The sequence below is a fragment of the Danio aesculapii genome, chromosome 2 (genome assembly GCF_903798145.1).
Source record: "Danio aesculapii chromosome 2, fDanAes4.1, whole genome shotgun sequence".
NCBI lineage: Eukaryota > Metazoa > Chordata > Actinopteri > Cypriniformes > Danionidae > Danio > Danio aesculapii.
The window spans coordinates 53,778,791-53,800,341 of NC_079436.1; the positions used below are offsets into that span (position 1 = coordinate 53,778,791).

A 21,551-nucleotide genomic window follows, 5' to 3' on the forward strand; every position below is an offset into this window, starting at 1 on the left:
AATGATGTTTACCAGAGCAAGGAAATTTTCAAAATATGTCTGATAATATTTTTATCTTCTGGAGAAAATCGTATTTGTTTTATTTTGGCTAGAATAAAAGCAGTTTTTAATTATTATTATTTTTTTAAAAACACCATTTTAAGGTCAATATTATTAGCCCCCTTAACCAATATTATTTGTCGATTGTCTACAGAACAAACCACTGTGATACAATGACTTGCCTAATTAACCTAGTTAAGCCTTTACATTCCCCTTTAACCTGAATACTAGTATCTTGAAAAATATCTAGAAAAATGTTGTGTTGTCATGGCAAAAATAAAAGAAATGAGTTATTAAAACTATTATGTTTAGAAATGTGTTGGAAAAAAAAATCTTCTTTCTGTTAAACAGAAATTGGGGGAAAAAGTATACAGGGGGCTAATAATTCAGCAGGGCTAATAATTCTGACTTCAACTGTATATGTGAGTCAAAGACGAGATTGTCCAAATTTGGTGTCTGCGTCAGATGTGAAATGCAAGCATTTACTTTAATATTTCAAATTAATTTAATGCTGGGCAAAGATTAATCGCATCCAAAATAAAACTTTGTTTTGTGTGTATGTATGTATGTGTGTATGTATGTATTAGTTATGGGACGATAACCGTTTTCAAGGTATACCACAGTTTGGGAAAAGTCAAGATTTTAACATTTTCTGCTATATCATTCCTACAGTATATTTAATGAATTGCTCATTTATTTATTTATTTATTTATTATTATTTTTTTTTTATAACGTGGTGTTTTTGTTTTTTATGACAACAGTATAACCAGAAAAAAAGATATCCAAAGATGTCATTTTAAATTGTGAAGAAATCAGTGTTTTTGAACTAATGAAAACAGCAGAAGTCAATAATTAAATTTAATTATTTAGCCTGACATGTTTACTGCTTAAATGTTTTTACCCAGACTTTTAAAAAGAATATATTTTTATAGCACTAATCACAATACCATGAAACCGTTATATTTTTATCCAAGGTTATCATACCATCAAAATCTTATACCGGCCCATACCTAATAAGTCTGTATGCATGTCAGTATGTTGGTGTGTACACGCATTGTAGCAGAATTGCATAGTATAGTCTTTTCTTAGATATTAAATATGTTTACATAATTTAGTCATATACACATATTTTATATCTAAATATAAATAAAGATTTTCTCAAATATATGCATGCATGTGTGTATTTATATATATATATATACATAATAAATACGCTCAGTACACACACTTGAATTATGTCTTAACAAACTTTTATTTTGGATGTGATTAATCAAAGTTAATTTTGCCCAGTACTCAAATTTAGTAAAACTAAAATGTCAAAATAAAGGTAAAAATTAAGTTCATCTTTATGCATAAATTATAGATATGTAGAAAAAAACAACATGGTTAATCTGAACTGAGTTTATTTAGGAATATGTGGTCGTTCATTAATATTTCCTTCGGCTTAGTACCATATTTATCATGGGTCGCCACAGCGGAATGAACCGCCAACTATTCCGGCATATGTTTTACGTAGCAATTGCCCTTCCAGCTGCAACCCAGTACCGGGAAACATAGACTCTCACATCCACGCACCCACACTTGTACACAATGGCCATTTGTTTACCTATAGTGAATGTCTTTGGACTGTGGGGGAAACCAGAGCACCCGGAGGAAACCCACGCCAACACGGGGAGAACATGCAAACTCCACACTAAAATGCCAACTGGCCCAGCTGACACTCGAACCAGTGACCTTCTTGCGGTGAGGCAACTGTGCCACCATGCCGCCTATATGTGGTCATATTAAGTGTTATATTTTAATCATTAGACTCTTCTTGCTGACAAATGCGTCAACTAGTGATTGTGATGATAGTGATGATACTTGAGTATTTTAATGTCAATAAAAGATTTCAGTTTTAAACGGTTCTTGTTCTGACTATACAAATGTTAATAAATATTGACACGTTTCTAAATAAAGAGCCCGTATTTGCAACTTAGTGTACATGTTAGTACCAAAAGTAGGAGTTTAAAATGTGGTTTCAGTCTATTGACCACTTTTGTACCTTTATTTTTGAGAGTGTACTTGTCCGTAATTGTGTTCAAAGATGAAAAAAAAAGGAAAATTTGCTGTTAAAAAGGACAAAAATCTGGAATTACTTTCCAAAAGACAAGTTGATCATTGTCTTAAAGAATGTAAACATGAACGTGATCGTGAGAAACCTTTTTAAGGTCTTTAAGGTACGACACCTTTGGGAAAACCTTTCAAGCTGTACTTTTCCGTATTTGCTTTTAGAAATGTTTGCCTTTTCCTATAATAAATGTAAATATCTTTAGTCTCGTAGAAGGTTGAATTTGATTAGACAGGCTTTGGCAAGGTCAAATCTGAGGGTTCGGTGTATGCATATATATGTATTAAGTGACATTGTTGTTTTAGGTAATATCCATCCTAGGAGACGTGTGGTAGAGAAGCATTTCTCTACATGTATACCGCTGATTCATATTTCTGACTAGTCTAATCCCAGGAAGTGGGTGCGGTAGAACAAGATTCATTGCATGTACATTCTCCTAAGAAAACAAACAAAAAAAGAAATGAAGAAAGAAATGAGGTAGTTTTTACAGCTGCGTTGCACTTCATACTTCAGGATTCAGATTCGTAACAAAAGCCAGCAGCATACAGTTGTCGCTGTACCATTTATATAGATATATCTTTGGTTAAATACAGTTATATATTTATATCTGTATTTGATTTTCTGCAGAAGGCCTCCCTTCAGCTTGTGGTCCCATTGAATTAAACCAATAATCCACCTTTTGGTTAAAGTCCAGTGCCCTGTGCTAATCAAAAGTGCCAGCAACCACTGAAAAGGCAGAACTTTAATTTATTTTCCTGTGGCAAGCTTTCCAAAGTTGGCTTTAGACAATTCAGGCCTTGTCTTTTGTGTTTTATGCATCACTTTTTCTCTGTAGATGTCACTCCTTTTCCATTGTGGTATACCAGATCATTCTCAAGGACATCTTCAAAGTTGCATTGCGTTCTCCAATATTTCCTTGCTTTCTGCATCCCACATTCCAAATCTCCCACCATAACCAACCAATTCAGAAAAATTCTCATTCCTATGGAAATGTATCCATGGTTTTCCGGAATGTCATACACAGCCGCACGCTTTCGCAGACACATTCTGGAGGGTGTTGAATCTATTATTGTTGTCCAAGAAAGACATTTTCTTCTCAAACTTTATCGGGCGACAGCAAGGAGTGTATCGCACCTTGTCCTTTTTCCCATTGTCCCGTCCTGGTCGTGCTTTCTCACTGGAGCCGTTATTCAGCTGCATGTGCTGCATTACTAAGTCATAGTTGCGTCGGGCATTGGTGCACTTCCCGCTGCAGTACCTGAAGCGTACCGTCTCCTCGCTTTCATACCCGAGGCCCAGCTCGCTCACGGTGAGGTTGATTTCGTGTAGAGAACACGGCTTTGGGCCCTTTCGTGCTCGTTTGGTTCTCCGTCCCGTCTCTGTTCTGATCCTCCTCTGCTTTTGGTCCACAAGGGTCGCAATTACCTTCTTCAGCTCGCCTTCGGTGAAGCTTTGGAAGAGGTACGAGACTAGAAGAGAAACAAAAAAACAAAAAACTCAAAAATATAAACTCACAGAGAAAGTATATGTTAACATTATTAGGGGTGGTTGACATGAAACTGATGTTTCGACACAGTGTCGAGATCCTGAAGCGCAAGTGTTTTAAAACTCTGCACCAAAGCATGATTTGAAACACCCAGTTCATGTGACTAAAGTGATTCGAAACGCACATGTCAGGTGACTAAAGTGATTTAAAACCGATCATTTCAGAAGCGTTTCGAGACCTGGCGACTTTGTATTTGACTAACAGGGTCAGAATAAAACTCTGTCCCATAGCCAAGTGGACCGTGCGTTTGCACATAGTTACTGTGCCGGCAAATGGCTTTTGGGTTTGAATCCCGAAATTGTGCAAATACTCAAATTATGATTTTATGTATTTTAATAATATTACTGTTTTATGGTGTAGTCTAAATACAGCTGCGGACACACCATCAGTATAGCATGATTTTTGTAACCCTGTATAACAATAATTCATAACTTTACAGTACTGTGATTTGGTTGGGTTTAGGGTTGAGGTAGACATTAATAAAATACAATAAATGTGAAATTTAATGAATAATATATAAATAATTTTCGTTAACTTCTGGCCGCAACCGTATCTGATCTAGCAATAACCCCGTTTTAAGACTAAAACAAGACATATTTATTCACAGTGTTGATTCGGATCTCTGACCAATGTTAAAACAAAACTCGTTACAATAACAGAGCATTCAAAGACTAACACGTATTGCTGCATCACCCTGGGTTTGAACCCGATATCTCTGCATGCTAGTCTGGAATTCTGACCGCTCCACTAAACCCCTTGAAGCTTCAGCTCTACAACGTGGGGTTTAATACCTCAATTTGCTCAGTTGTTTCTTTGCTGAAGTTGTTCCAGAGCAATATGTAAAAAAATGACCACTAGGTGTCACTGTAGAGTTGGGGTTTCAAAACATTTCGAAACTTTGACACATTTGCTTCGACTGTTTCAGTGTTTCATGAAGCCTCACTTTGCCTACCACTAAACATTATATTAAAACATCTGTTTATATTTTGCAAAACACCTGAGCACAGAGTAATGGGATCAGAAAAAATATCAATCTGTAAACTTTTTTTTATTATATATTTTAAACGAGGACAATAAACATTATAGATGTGTCTGTTTACAGCAGGGCTGCTCAACTCTGTTCCTGGAGATCTACCTTCCTGCAAAGTTCAGCTCCAGCCTTGATCAAACACACCTGAACCTATTAAATGGCACCAGAACAGCACTTGATAATTACAGGCAGGTGTGTTTGAGATTGCAACTGAAATCTGCTGAAATCACCCCTAGTATACAGTATACAACATACTTTGTAGAAATTCTGTGAATTGAACTACACAACCCAAAAGAAATTATTCTAATCAAAAGCAGAAGAATAGGCTCACTATAGAACAAACATGATTGATTTTGTTATACAGTGGTCCCTGGTTTATCGCAGAAGTTACGTTCTAAAAATAACCTACAATTGGCGAAATCCGCAAAGTAGTAAGCTTTTATTTATTTATATATATTTTTTTCAGGGTTTTCACCTTTTATTTAAGAGGACAGTAGAGAGTACCGACAGGAAAGCATGGGGAGCAGAGAGAGGGGAAGGATCGCCGTGAGCACCGGAGTGCATGTGTCTACGCACTAACCACTACACCACTGGCGCAGACTATTTTTTACATTTTATTATAGATGTTTTTATGGTGTAGAACCCCTCACTACACACTTCATACACTTTTCTCAAACAGGCATTAACATCTTAGCACTTTTCTCTCTTGTTTAAACCCTCTCAAAGTTCAAACCTTCATAGAAAAATATATCCAGTATTATAGAATGAAACTAAAGATCAAAACCTGTTGTCAGGCACAAACATTCATCGCTGTCAGCAAAAGGTTCAAATGCTGGCGTCCAGCATAATGTTCTTTTTCCTGCAGTCACTGATCCACAAAGCCAAAGCAGACGCCATCCTTAAGGGGGTCAAACACCGGATGCGCCGCGCACATGTAGGGTACATGTGCGCAGTTTACAGGTACTTCGGTAGCACCGCGATACTATGGCTCCAAAATACTGGTGGTGCCACGGTGGTGATACGGTTGTATCGTCATTAACGGTTCTACAATATGCTGCATGTGGAAAAGTCACTAAAATGCTCAAATATTTGTGCCAGCAAATAATCAATTGACCTCTTTATTTTACTTTCATTTTAACTGTCTGCATATGGGTCGTAGTTTCCTGCAGCCATGACAGATCATATGGTGTGATTTTATTTATTTATTTATTTATTATTATTATTATTATTATTATTTTTGCAATAACAACAAAAGAGTCACAGTATATACAAAAAAATCTGAGAAAATCTGGACAAATAATACGTTTTCAATAATAAGGGAATTGAATTTAAATATAATGACATAAAATATAGTATTTCTGACTATTTGGTAGATATTTGAGTTATGAATTAATACAGTATTGCTATGATTCTTCAGCTGGTATAGTATCGTGGCCCGAATTGATGGTTTCGTGGTTTTCTATGAATTCTCTGCACAACAATAAAAGTATAAGGCGTCTCTGAACTGCACTTATTCTGTTCCGTTTTAACACCTTTCTGCTGACAGGAAGTTTCTGCAGAGCTCAATTTAATTTTGGACCAGCATTTATCTACTTCTGCAAAAATGCTTCATTAATATGCAAAACATATGAGACTCGAGAAAAAACTTGAGTTAATGTATGACCTTTAAATGACCAATACAAATAATTGCTTAATGAAAAGAGACAAAAAAATTAAATAAATATATATTCCCTTTTCCCAACAAACCCTTTTTGCATCGTTGTTGAAACTTACACTGCTATCAATCGAAGATTTATGTTAATTTGGCATTCTGGACTGTACAGGAGACACGGAGAAGATTGATTGACAAGATTGGTCTACAACCAATTAGGACGCAAAACACCATGTGCTGAAAAAAAGCATGTCAAATTGCATTAAAGAAGATCCCTGAAACTGCGTGGCCGCAAAACGTGAACCGTGTTATAGCGAGGGACCACTGTATTTGACATTTTTATGAGGAAAAAGCTTTGTTATGGGTGTGACAGATGTGAAATTGGCACTTGTGTGACTTTGGTAAATCAAATATAATTGTTTGAAAACATTGACAGAGACTTTTTATAAAGCCTACACAAAACACCTAGAAAGGCTTTCGCTATTTTGATGAAAACGTGGAATTGCACATGAACATTATTGATCGGTGGTTGCTCTTTCATAATTCAAGAGACCTAATTGAGTTCTTAGGCCAGAAACATAGTCTACACGAGTATGGAAAGACGTGTGTGCTTTCCAAGCTTTTCGCTAATGTGCAATTAACGTGCGTATGCGTTACAGTGGCCATAAAGAACCTCAGTTCTCAAGGGATGATCGAATGTCTGCGTCATTATCTCAGGTCTAGGTCTAATTTACCATAGAGTTCCCTTTGGAGTTTCTTGTGGTTTTGTAGAATGATGGTTATTGAGTAGAAATATCACATTACACGCAATCAGGTTGCACAAAATCTGTATTTTGGAGACACTTTTTTTTTTTTTTTTTTTTGCTAACAGCTGAGAAGTGGGTCTAATTTTACATATATAAAATATATTAACGTAATTCAGTGTTTGATCAAATATGGGCAAACCTAAAGTTGTCTTATTTTTTTTCAATTCAACTTTTTAAGCCAATGGTTGGGCTTATCGATTTTAGACCCATTGCTGGGCACCGAAAACCCAACATTTTATTCTTTAGAATCAGAATCAGAAAGAGCTTTATTGCCAGGTATGTTCACACATACAAGGAATTTGTTTTCGGGACAGAGCTTCTACAGTGCAACAGCATTACAGAGACAGGACAAAAAACAGATAATAAATATATATTTTTTAAAATAGAAGTAAGTAGTGAGTGCAAATATACAGATTGACAAGTGTATGTACGTGTTTATTACTATATACAACATTATATGTGCAGCTGTTATGTGCAAATTGGCATGTAAGTGTGTGGTTATGTGTATAAAATTACGTGTATATGTGTATAAAAGTGTATGGCAAGTAGTGATGTTGGTTCCACAATTATTATCATCAAGTGTTCATGAGATGGATTGCCTGAGGGAAGAAACTGTTTCTGTGTCGGGCTGTTCTGGTGCGCAGTCCTCTGTAGCGTCGACCAGAAGGTAAAAGTTCAAAGAGGCAGTGTGCTGGGTGTGAGGGGTCCAGAGTGATTTTGGCAGCCCTCCTGCTCGCTCTGGATAAGTACAGTTCTTGGGGAGTAGGAAGGGTTGTACCAGTGATTCGCTCAGCAGTCCGAACTATTCGACGTAGTCTTTGGAGGTCGTATTTAGTAGCTGAGCTAAACGAGACAGTTATTGATGTGCAGATGACTGATTCAATGATGGTAGTGTGTTAGTGTGCACATGCCTTTAGTTCAATAGGTTTTTAAAATCTACAGCAGAGACGGATAACTAGACATAAAATTACTTCTGCTTTTGACTTAAAACAAACAAACAGTGGCTTACTGGTCATATTGTGGCGCTTGGCCCTATTATACACCTGGCGCAAGGCGTGCATGGCACGACTTATTGCTAATTTCAGACCAGTGCAACTGTCATTTTCACGTTTTCTGCCACCTTGTGTCATAGTTGCTGGCCTTTTCATCAATGACGGAAGGTTTTGAATACAAAAAAAATTACTTTATTCAACATGATAAAGCCAAGAAAGTGCAGAGCAGACATCAGAGCAATCTGAAGTCTCTCCTGGACAATTCTGTGTACATTTTATACAGTTTCTCTGCCCCACCTCTAGGTGTTCTCGTTTTAACCTCTGACCATCCTAGGATAAGTTTTTACTTGACCTTTTTAATAAAGTACAGTTAGTCAGAATTATTAGCCCCCCTTAGAATTGTTTTTCATTTTTAAATATTAAAAGGAAATTTTCACAGTATGTCTGATAATATTTTTTCTTCTGGAGAAAGTCTTATTTGTTTTATTTCGGCTAGAATAAAAGCAGTTTTTAATTTTTTAAAAAGAATTTTAAGGTCAAAATGATTAGCCTCTTTAAGCTATATATTTTTTCAATAGTCTACAAAACAAACCATCGTTATACAATGACTTGCCTGATTACCCTAACCTGTCTAGTTAACCTAATTAACCTAGTTAAGCCTTTAAATGTCATTTTAAGCTGTATAGAGGTGTCTTGAAAAATATCTAGTTAAATATTATTTACTGTCATCATAACAAAGAAAAAATAAAATCCGTAATTAGAAATGAGTTATTAAAACTATGTTTAGAAATGTGTTGAGAAAATCTCTCTGTTAAACAGAAATTGGGGGAAAAAAATAAACAAGGGGGCTAATAATTCAGGGGACTAATAATTCTAACATAAACTGTATAATAACGTAATTCAGTGTTTGATCAAATATGGGCAAACCCAATGTTGTCTTCAATTTTTTTTCAATTAAACTTTTTAAGCCAATGGTTGGGTTTATCCATTTTTGACCCATTGCTGGGCACCGAAAACCCAACATTTTATTCTTTAGTGTGCACATGCCTTTAGTTCAATAGGTTTTTAAAATCTACACCAGAGACAGATAACTAGACATAAAATGACTTCTGTTTTTGACTTAAAAAAAAAAAACAAAACAGTGGCTTACTGGTCATATTGTGGCTCTGGGCCCTATTGTGGCTCTGGGCCCTATCATACACTCGGCGCAAGGCGTGTATGGCGCGATTTGTTGCTATTTTCAGACCAGTGCAACTGTCATTTTCACATTTTCTGCCACATTGTCATAATTGCTGGCCTTTTCATCAATGACGGAAGGTTTTGAATACCAAAAAATTGACTTTATTCAACATGATAAAGCCAAGAAAGTGCAGAGCAGACATCAGAGCAATCTGAAGTCTCTCCTGCAAATTCCTGAATGCCTTTTACACATAGCTTTATGTGAGTATTTAACATATATTAACAGTGCTTTACATATTCAGCTATTCTACAGCATACAGTGGCTTCTACAGCAGGCTCCGGCTCCTCTGAGGGCTCATTTTAGTCCTAAAATTCATTCATTAGTCATAAAACTAATCTAATTCATTTTATTTCCCTGCAAAATGTAAATTGCTTGTATGGCGATAATGGTAATTTTTCAATATATTGTGCAGCTCTAGTTTTGACTAAATTTACACATTTGCTCTCGTATAGCCAGTTTGCATGACCGGTTTATTTAAAGAACAGTGAAAGACAGTTTCTTTTTCTCATTATAGCAATTCTTGTAGCAACACGCACTGGGATTGTCAGTCTGACACATCAATGCATTCAGCTTAGATATATTTGCATTCATGTACTTGCATAAAGTGTGTTTTTGACCTTGCTAATGTTTGCTTTAAGTATCAGCTTTGTCTCGTGCTTTTACTGAAATTCCTCCAAAGTAAAAGTAGACACAAATTAAACATTTTTTTTTAAATACAAGTACCTTATTGAGGGTAAAAGCACATCTAATTTGACATGAATGAAAACAATGCTGAAGGCTTTTGGCTTTCAGTAGGTTGCAGGATCAGCGTGAGAACGTTTTAAGTCTGTTCTGTATTGCCACTGAACATTTTACGTTAATTGATTCTGACTGCTCATTTTTATTATGTCTTGCATCTCAATCTCATGAATGTATTCTGCATCGCTTTTACAGGTACTTCTGATTTAATTAATTCAGCTGAATAACTTGTGGTTAAAATGAAAGCAGCAGTAAAAATACTTTTATTTACTACCCAATCAGTTTTGTCTTCAACTGTATAAATGCAAAACTTATTTAATACTCCTTTCAAATATTTCCAAAGTGATCAAAGACATTTTTCCCATTATATTTTTCTGGAGAAAGTCTTATTTCTTTTTAGAAAAGAAGTTTCAAAACAGTATTATGGGCCCCGTTAAGAGTTTTTTTGATTGGCTACTAAACAAGCCGATGTTGTCCAGTGACTTGCCTAAATAACATGACTTGTCAAGTTAACATAATTAACCTTGTTGAAGACCCCGTATTATGCATTCTAAAAGGTCATTTTTTTGTTTTGGGGTTCTCCAACAACAGGCTGATATGCATGCAAGGTCAAAAAAACGCTTTCATTGTCATATATCCATTATTAATGGGGAAGAAAGGGGATTTAAGTGACTTAGAACGTGGCATGGTTGTTGGTGCGAGACATAGATATATACACTAGATATCGCACAGGGACACTGAGCATGCATCAATAGCGCCGCCACATTTGTACAGTACTCCTCTAGTCAAGACAGTGTTACTACGTGAAGATGCTGGACTTTAGCGCTGTCTACGGGTGTAGTAACGAGCTAACAAAGAAAACAAAGCACAAAGGCAGAACATTTCATAGGTAAGATTTTTTTTTTTTTTACGTTTTTGTGTGTTATGAACTTTTGTGCTAAACACGTAACGTTACTAATGATAATATAGTCGTTAACTCCATTCACCATTACGCAAAAAAGCACTAAATACACGGCTTATGCTAGTTTTGTTGAATAAAATCAGCAAACAATGTAAATGAAATATGACAACGAGATTCTGCAGTGCCAGAAACTTGTATTATTGTCGGCTAAGTGAACGAGTCATTCATAACGGAGATTCATTCACAAACAAATCGCTCCCTCCGTCAGTATGAGAAGTGAAAGTGGGAGAGAGGGGGTGTGTTTCAGGACACTGATTAGATCAAATTTAACAGGAAGGGAGGATAGTACATTTCTATACACACAAACACAAGCTTTTTGTCAGGAATGCCTGTGCAATCAATGTAGAAAAGTGATGTAAAATTTAAATTTTCGTAATAAAAAATAAATAATTGCATACTGACCTCCGGGAAAACTCCCGATAATAGATATATGTGTATGTCTCTAGCTTTGGATGGCCACAGTCCTCCACTGCAGCTTGGTCCCGCATTCATTTCAAAGGAGCGCTACCCTGTACTAAAATGGCGGCTCTATTGATGCATTCCTTCCAATAGACAACAACAGGGCAGGCGACATCTAATGTAAATATCTATGGGTGCGAGACAGGCTGGTCTGAGTATTTCGTTACAACCGAGGTCTGCAGAAGAGAGCATCTCTGAACACACAACACATCCAACCTTAAGGCGGTCAGCTAAGAACAGGAAACTGAGGCTTGATGTGTCTCAATTTCTGCTGTGACATTTGGATGGTAGGGTCAGAATATGCCATCAACAACATGAAAGCATGGATCCATCCTGCCTTGTATCAACGGTTCAGGCTGCTGCTGGTGGTGGTGTAATGGTGTGGGGGATATTTTCTTGGCACACTTTGGGCCCATTAGTACCAATTGAGCATCGTGTCAACGCCACAGCATACCTGAGTATTGTTGCTGACCATGTCCATCCATTTATGACCACAGTGTACCCATCTTCTGATGGCTACTTGAAGCAGGATAACGCACCATGTCATAAAGTGCAAATCATCTCAGACTGGTTTCTTGAACATGATGATGAGTTCACTACTCAAATGGCCTCCACAGTCACCAGTTCTCAATCCAATAGAGCACCTTTGGGATGTGGTGGAACGGGAGATTCAGATCATGGATTTACAGCCAACAAATCTGCAGCAACTGCGTGATGCTCTCATGTCAATATGGACTAAAATCTCTGAGGAATATTTCCAGTACCTTGTTGAATCTATGCCACAAAGGATTAAGGCAGTTCTGAAGGCAAAAGAGGGTCCAACCCAGCCGGTACTAGTAAAGTGTACCTAATAAAGCGGCTGGTGAGTGTATGTTACAACCCAATACAGGAGTACATTAAAGCAGTGCAGTTAAACACCAGCATATACTCTTTTCTTAACCATAACCCCAAGTAATAACAATGGACAGGCAAAAGATTCAAACACAAAATGAATCATTCATTCGACTCAGTGTTTAAAACTATTGAATCTTCAAAGAAACAGTCGACTCTGATTTAATCCTCAGCTGGATGTTTTCATTCATTTAGAGCTTTGATACACAATGCATGGAAGGTCAGTTTTAAAAACCTATAATAGGGGCTCTTTAAGCCTTTAAATGTCACTTAAAGCTGAATACTGGTATCTTCAAAATAACTAAAATTTGATGTATTATCATGGCAAAGATAAAAGTAATTTAAAAAAATTGTTATTAAAATGGCTTAAAATATGTTGAGCATCCCGTCTGTTGAACATCTCCTTAAATATGTTATTAAAACTGTTCAGAATGTGTTGGAAAACATCTCTGTTAAACATCACTTGGGAAGTATTAGAAAAAAAGAATTACAATTTCACAGAAAGGCTAATAATTTAGTATTCAACTCTACAGTATATCATGTTTCAGAAAATGTATGCCTTTTGAATTTATGGTCTAACTTCTGGCCAGATAAAACAAAAAAACAACAAAAAAAAAAAAACATATTGAGTCCTGGACTTTATATGAGTCTTTTCCATTTTCATCTGTGTCTAATTACATGTTTATGGCGTCTACTCACACTGTGGTCTCTCCATAACTATAAAATAAATGTGGATAGGCAGAACATTTGGCTTATGTAGTTAGTTTGGAATTTGTTCAATGTGTTCAATATTGAGATCTGTGACTTGTGATTGAGACTTTGTAGTTCTGGCAAGTCTGAGCAGAGTTTGAAACTTTAAAGGTGTAACATGAGATTAGTCGAGCCTCATTTCTACATCTGAGAAGCAGAAAACCTTTATGTCTCCAAGGGCTCTAAATTTGTTCTATAATTGCTGTCCAGGTTTGGTCTTGCCTCTCTAAAATTGCAATATGAGCATGTCCAGATTTTAAATTAAAAAGGTGTATTTTGGTATAATTATATTTTGCATGTATTGAACAGCATTCGATTAGGAGAAATGACTGAAGTCTTTTTAGTCTGAGAAGTCTTCATTTAGGCCTGTCACAATAATCAATATATAGACTTATCGCACAGCATGGACATGACCTCAGTCATTTTTGGTGATGCAATATATATCGCCATACATTAAAACCAGTCAGTATGGTCAAAAAACACTATAGTATTTACTATAAATTGCTATAGTATATTTTATATAGTATATGTGGGTGTCAGATGACTGAAAATAAATCTAGTAGCAGATATTGCAGCCTATCTATTTTTCTCTGTGCGATATATTGCGATAAACGATATTATTGTCATTTTAAGACCATTTTGTGCCACTCGTTATAAATTATAATTATTAACTTATAATAACAATAAAGAACACATCATATTTTATTCTCAAGAATATTTCATTTAACTATAGTCATTTTATTAATTTAATAATCAGGCATTGGAATCAGAATGTGTAAACGCACATCCTAAAAAATAATAATAAATAATAACAAAAAAAGTGCAAGGTAATAATACACTGTAAAAAATGCAGGGTTCCACACAATTCATTCATGTTTTCCCAACACAAAAAAATTAAGTTAACACTTTTAACAAATTTATGTGGATTGAACATAAAAGAATTAAGTTGTCCCAATGAAATCTCAATAATTGTGTTGTTTCAGCTCATTTTAAATAAGTAGTTTGAACGAATGAAGTGAGAAAAATTTTGAGTGTAGGGTTGGGTGATAAAATCGGTATCGATATTTATTGACTAAACCATTGTCAATATCGATTAAAAAAAGATTTGGTATGAAGTTTTGGTATGAAGGCTATAGTTTTATTAAAATGTGTCTGCTGAGCGTGCGTCTTGGTTATTGCTTGCTTATTGATGTGCCAATAAGCTTGGGGTGTAAGTTTGTCATTTCCAATGAAAGTGCGCAAATTGCACGGCACACGTACGAGAGCGACATGCACAAGCGGCGCACACGGGTGCATTTTCCAGCCGCACCTAGTTGAAAACGTCTCAACTTTTTTTTCCGAATGCCGTATTGGCACGGCCTTATGTAAGTAGAACTAACCAATCTGCTTCACTTGCTTTGTATGGCATATACACAATATCAGTAATAACGTCAGAATAATTACCTCAGACAAACACCGCGCACTCAAACACTGCAGTGCTTTTTAATTTTCTCCATAAACTTGTATCGGAGCTGCAGCAATGGTTTGTCCGATTGTCATCCTGTGAGAAAATGCTTGATAGTCGCCTAGTTACAAGAGATGCCATAGAAAATGGTGAAGGAAACAAAGTAAAGCACTCGCGCTTGTCACTTCAGGTCAGAGTAACAACATATGTGAAAATGAGTGCTATACAGCAGTATTGAGGAGAATGTAAATAAAAAAAGCATGTAAGGATGTCACCAGAGTGGCTTTTTGGTTTCTTTTCTTGTGCATCCCAGCCACTTGCACCCCATCTGAAAGAGTTTTTAGCATAGGGGGTAGTATAGTCATTCACCTTCACAATTTGAAAAGTCCAGTATGTATTTGAATAATGATGGCTGGTTCCTTTACTTGAAAGCTCAGATTTGATTATCAGTTTGTGTGTTGATGACAGAGTTTGAGGTTTACTTTATCATTATTACTCACACCTAACAGGTGTTGATCTACCTTTACCATTATACATCAAGATTAAATAAATGTGTTAAAGTGGTTTAAATAAAAAAAATCCTAATATTCCTAAATGTATTGTTAAATGTTCAATAATTATCAGTATCAAATGATATGAAAGATGATATCGTGACAATTGTTTTTTGCAATATCACCCAGCCCTAGGTAAAAAGAAACAGAGGCTGCGATTGATCTAGCAGATCTATTTTCAGTTGTCAGACACCCACATAAAAATATACTACAGTAATATAGTAATTTTTTTAACCATACTGACACCTCTAATAGAGATATTGCACAAACAGCTAAAATATCACTTTTTTATGTTCAACCAAATAAAGAAACTCGCAAACAATTAGAACCGCTTGAGTGTGAGTAAATAAAATTAAAAAGGATAGTGCTCCCAATCATTTTCAAGTTTTACAAAACTACTTTTATTTAATAAAATAATACTAAATAATTATTACAAAGCATTTTTGACCAAGTGCATCCAGAATTTTTGGTTTCTGCCCAGAATTTTCATTTCAGTGCATCCCTAGTAAATTCCCCTTTCTTTTGGCTGCTATTAATCAGCTAGTTGTGTACAGTTGAAGTCAAAATCATTAGCCCTCTTGTTAATTTTTTTTTCTTTCTTTTTCAAATATTTCCTAAATGATCAATTTCTCAAAATGGATTTCCCAGACAATTTTCTGCAATTGAACCATGATAAATCTGAAATGTTGATTTTTGCTCCAGATAGCATCACCCCAATGATCAGGCAAGTTTGTCGGGTTTTTCGTCATCAAATTGCAGTGACATTAGGAATCTGGCTGTCATCTTTGATAGAGCAGTGTTTTAATAGCCGTGTTAAGTGTGTTGTTCGTACATGCTTTTTACATCTGAGGAACATTGCAAAAATCTGAAATATTGGAAGAGATGGAGATGCTTGTCCAAGCCCTTTGTCTCTTCACAGCTGGATGATTGTAATGTTCTGTTCTTTTGTCCCGAACAAATTTTGCATGGATCGAATGCAAGTTGTGCAGAATGCAGCGGTGAGGCTTTTAACCAGCACCAGTAGGAGATCACACATTACTCCCGTGCTTAAGGCACTTCACTGGCATCCTATTAGTTTTAGAGTAAATTTTAAGATTCTGGTCATTACATACAGAGCTCTGCATGGTCAAGCACCCCTGTATATATATTTAAGATCTTTTACATATTCACTCATTCATTCATGTAGCCTATCTCTGAGGTCTTCTGGCAAAGACCTTTTAGCCATTCCCAGAACTCGTCTTAGGACTAAAGGTGACCGTGCCTTCTGTGTGGTGGCCCCAAAGCTCTGGAACTCTCTCCCTTTAGCACTGAGAAATCTGGGATCAGTTGACCTTTTTAAAAAGCATTTAAAGATGCATCTTTTTGGTCAAGCTTTTAATTGACAGTATTAGTGTTTCTGTACTTGGATTTTTAACTTGTTTTAATAGGTTTTCTTTTATTGGTATGTGTTAATTTACCTGTTTTCTCTTATTGTAAAGCACTTTGTGACTCAAATGTCTGGGAAAGGTGCTGTATAAATAAACCTTTACTTACTTATTTGTTTCATTTCGGCTAGAATAAAAGCAGCTTTTAATTTTTTAAAAACCATTTTAAGGTCAATATTATTAGCCCCCTTCAGCAATATTTTTTTCAATAGTCTACAAAACAAACCATCGTTATACACTGTAAAAATTAAATTGTTGAGAAAACATAACATAAAAAAAAACAAGACAACTTGATGCAGTAAGAACTTTGAGTTGTCTCAACGGTTTTTTAGTTTTTCTCTGTAACAGTATTTTGTTCAGCTAACATAATTTTGTTTATTCATGCATTGTTGATTATTATATTGTACTAGCAAAGATATTCTCGTCACATCAACTGAAGCAACAGTTACTGCTATTGAGTCAATTCATTTTTTTTCTGTTCACTGGATGATTTTTTCAAATTTGCAAAATAAGGAATTAGTACTAGTTAGCATATCATCCTGTTTTTAATCATTTTTCTTAACGTTAAACACAAACATACTACTTCATTCATTCATTTATTTTCCTTTGGCTTAGTCCCTTTATTATTCAAGGGTCGCCACAGCGGAATGAACTGCCAACTGCAACCCAGTACTGGGAAACACCCATTCACATTCAGACACCTGTACACCATGTCTTTAGACTGTGGGGGAAATCGGAGCACCTGTAGGAAACCCACCTGAACACAGGGATGCCAACTTACCCAGCCGGGTCTCGAACCAGCAACCTTCTTGCTGTGAGAGGACTGTGCTACCAACTGCGCCACTGTGTGATGTTTTGTAAACAAATTTCGGGAGGAGCACGCGCAGAAGTTCCAGTATCAAATACGTCATTGACAATTATTCTTTTATCCAATCAGTTCTTGACCAAACCCCTATATATCTATCTATATATATATATATATATATATATATATATATATATATATATATATATATATATATATATATATATATATATATATATATATATATATATATACCAAAGCTGTCTTACCTGCAGCATCTCACGACTTTAGCATCCCTCCACCACCCCAACACCTCACCGCTTAAGCATTACAATCCCGGGGGGAGCGTTCTGGGGCCGGGCTAGATACTTCGCTCGAATCCCAATTCTTCTCCTCTGTTTCCTGATAAGGGGAATAACTCGAGTTGGGGTGTCTCCCCGAGCTCAGAGCCCTCTCCCCGGACAGCACGCCAAATACGCTTTATTCTGAAACTATTGTAAGTGTGATCTCGTGAAGTCAACCGTCTTACAAGCAACAGATAAACTTAGTTTTCGATCGTCACATCACGCATACGCAAATTATTTAAATATCAGAGTTCCTGTTCAACACAAAAATGTGTGTCCAGAAAACTCTGTTAACCTTGTAGACATAACATTTTAGCAAATATTGTTGAGATAACATATATTTTTATGTAGATCAATAGTTATTCACAATTCTTAGGATATATGACAGAAAAAGTACAGTGTGCTGAACAAATGGTGATTTTATTTTTACAGATTTACATTTGTACAGTGACTTGCCTAATAACCCTAACTTGACTAATTAACCTAGTAAAGCCTTCGATGTCAGTTTAAGAATACTGGTATCTTGAAAAATATCTAGTAAAATATTATGTGCTGTCATCATGGCAAAGATAAAATAAATCAGTTATTAGAAATGAGTTATTAAATCTATTATGTTTATAAATGTGTTAAAGTATTCCATTAAACAGAATTGGGGAAAAAAATACAGGGGGCTAATAATTTAGGTGAGCTAATGATTCTGACTTGAACTGTGTGTTGATAACTGCTAGTTTTTAAAAGCTTTATTCACCTGAGCGGTCCTGCCTTTAACACCAGCATGCTGACAGACAGTGTTTGTGTGGTGAAGCGCATGATTTATGAGCAGTGGCTGAGCGCCGGTGGCTGTAGAGGCATGTAGTATAAACACAGCGGCGACTGAAGGATGACATATTAAATCCTTCCTGTCATGTCTACATCTACCTAATCCACACTGACTCTGATGTAGGCATGTGCTGATGTTCAATATATCGTGATCATGAACATGCACAATATTGAGATCATGGATACTTCAAAATACTGTGAATAAAACTTTGTGTGCTTTTTAAGAATATTCATACTGTTGTGGTGTTCATAACATTTTCAAATGCTTGAAGACTTTACTTGCGATTTATATTCAAACAATCACATTTTCACATGTTAAGCTGGCCTGCGACCATAACTTTTGTGTAGTAAGGCTCCATTTGCTAACATTAGTCAGTGGGGAAAATAAGTATTGAACAAGTCATGTATTTTCCTGGGAATAATATTTCTAAAGGAGAAGTTGACATGGAATTGAAGCATATTTTGGTAAAAACCCAAACATTAAAATATAAAAAATAATATATAAATATAAAACAAAACAAAAATAATCTGAAAAATGAGTTCTGTGTAATAACAATGAAATGACATAAGGAGAAAGTGCTGAACTACTGAAACTGAAACTACTTTGGTGCTGCAGCTTAAAGACGCCTCTCATATCGAGAATGAAGTCACATGCATTGCTCAGGTGTGAGTTTTTCACAGACTTCTACAGAACCATCAAGATTTTGACACTTTGTGGGTCTCGTCAATCAAATCTGAGGTTTATTTTGTGTTTTCTATTGGATTTAGATCAGGTGATTGGCTGGGCCATTCTACAGCTTGATTTTCTTTCTCTGAAATCATTTGAGAGTCTCCTTGGCTGTGTTTTGGGTCATTGTCTTGCTGAAATGTCCACCCTGGTTTCATCTTCATCCTCCTGCTAATGTAGACGTTGGACTGAAGCAGCTGATATTCATTTACACTGAGGAAGGGCAGAGGGTTGCTGAAGAACTACTGAGAGATTTCAGCTGCTGTCTGGGCTTCCACTGCCTTTCTACAACTCCCTTTCTTCATCTGTTCAATACTTTTTCCCTGCTTCATTTTATTTCACTACGCATAACTTCATTTGTAAACTAATTAGATTTGTTTTCTTTGCATAAATGGATTTCTTTGGTTGTTATCAACATCTGGGGAAGATTTCAAGTCAACGGCACCTTTAGAAATGTTTCCTGAGAAAAATGGTGACGTGTTCAATACTTTTTTCCCCCACTGTAACTAAATTCAGATCACTAAGAATTTTATCTGATGTTAATTTCTTGGCTAATGCCAAAAGAAATAAATAAATAAGTTCTAATAGAGTTAATAACTAATAAAGTTCAGTTGTATTACAAACTTTACCATATACAAATATTATGGTTATTTATCACTGTTGATTTCAATGAGTTAACTAACATTTACCAATGTAATATGTTGCCTATTGTACTTCATCATGCTTTTGGAATTTATTTAGTTAAAATATATATTTTCTCTGAACATGTATATACAATAAAGCATTTCTTTTGTAGTTATTATACCCAGGGCTTAACATTAACACCAAATGTGGGTAGATATCAGCTGTGGCGGGTTAGACAGACATCCACACTAGCCACTTTGGCCAAGTTGCCAGAGCTGCCTCGTCCCTGAAGATTAGAATTTTAGTTTAAGACTGTTTGTTATCGCACACAAAATGTTTTTCACCTGCTTTCTTTTACTTGCAGTTATTTTTGTTAATATAGTTCAGTTATCATCCTTTACAATAACATTGCTTTAATAGGAGATTAACTTTTATCTATAGTTACCTGATGATCTGAGACCTTTAGCCTGGACCAAGTTCTGTGTATATTCTTAGATAAATGAGAGTAATGTCAAGTGTTTTTTTTTTAAACATTTTTTTTTGTTGAATAAAAATTGTATGTATATTGCTATATTTAGCTTGTTTTGACACATTTAAAAAATTGGTGATCTAAAAGAATATCAGTGAATGACAATTCATAGGAGGTCCGTTTTAACATTCAAGCACAAGAAAAAATGCAAACCTGATATAATTGATGCACTCAGACATTCTTCCCCAGAGAATCAAAAAGCTCCTCCTTTTTGTTTCTTGTTGCACATATTATAGGGGTAGTTTAAATTGCTACGAAAATATTATAATAATAGGCATAATAATAATAATAATTATGTCCCAATCATTTCTTGCTTAACCAAAAGTTTAACAGAGAGTGTAAGACAGCAGAAAAGAGTTTGGGTAGTTTTGTGGACTTTACTGGCAATTGTTCTTCTCAATGTGAAGTTTAGTTATAAACTAATTTCGAGAGGATCACGTGCTTATGATTGCTAGCGGCTGGATCCGCATTATCCAATTCTCAATGCACCAATCAGACGACTCCTAAGCTACTACAAATACCCTGGGTTACGTACCACCGCTATCTTCATTTTGAAGAATCCCCCCATCCACCCCTACTCCTCCTTCTTCCTAGATGGGTGACACGGTGGCCCAGTGCTTAGCACTGTTGCCTCACAGCAAGAATGTCTCTGGTTCTAGGCTTTACCAAACCAGCAGACATTTCTGTGCGGAGTTTGCATTTTCTCCCCGTGCTCACGTGGGTTTCCCCCGGGTTCCCCGGTTTCCTCCCACCATCCAAAAAACATGCAACATAAGTTAATTGACTAATTCAAATTGGCACTATAGACATGCTCCTAGTAAATGGTTATCTCTCAAGAGCAATCACTGGCTGTTCATTGGTCATTACAGCGGGGGAGTTCTCGAGATCTACCTGAGCTCAAACTCCCCTCTCGCCTTGCAACGGGAGGGAGCCCCGGGCTCAAGGATCTTATGAGCTCAGGGCTCTCTCCCGGGACAGCATGCCAAACAAGCTTATAATTAATCATCAGCTAAGTGTGAACTCTTGAAATCTTTTTTATGTAAAACTACAACAAAGAGGGATGTTTATGTA

At 36.0% G+C, this 21,551-nt stretch overlaps 1 protein-coding gene across 1 annotated transcript in view; it reads right to left on the reverse strand.

Annotated features, from left to right (window-relative positions):
• Positions 1 to 1,412: 1,412 nt before the first annotated feature.
• Positions 1,413 to 21,551, reverse strand: part of LOC130237459 (glial cell line-derived neurotrophic factor) — a 63,265-nt gene continuing 43,126 nt past the window's right edge. The window contains exon 4 of the mRNA XM_056468407.1: positions 1,413 to 3,618. Within this exon, the coding sequence (XP_056324382.1) occupies positions 3,164 to 3,618 (455 nt within the window). The 3' untranslated portion in view covers positions 1,413 to 3,163. The remainder of the gene's footprint in view (positions 3,619 to 21,551) is intronic.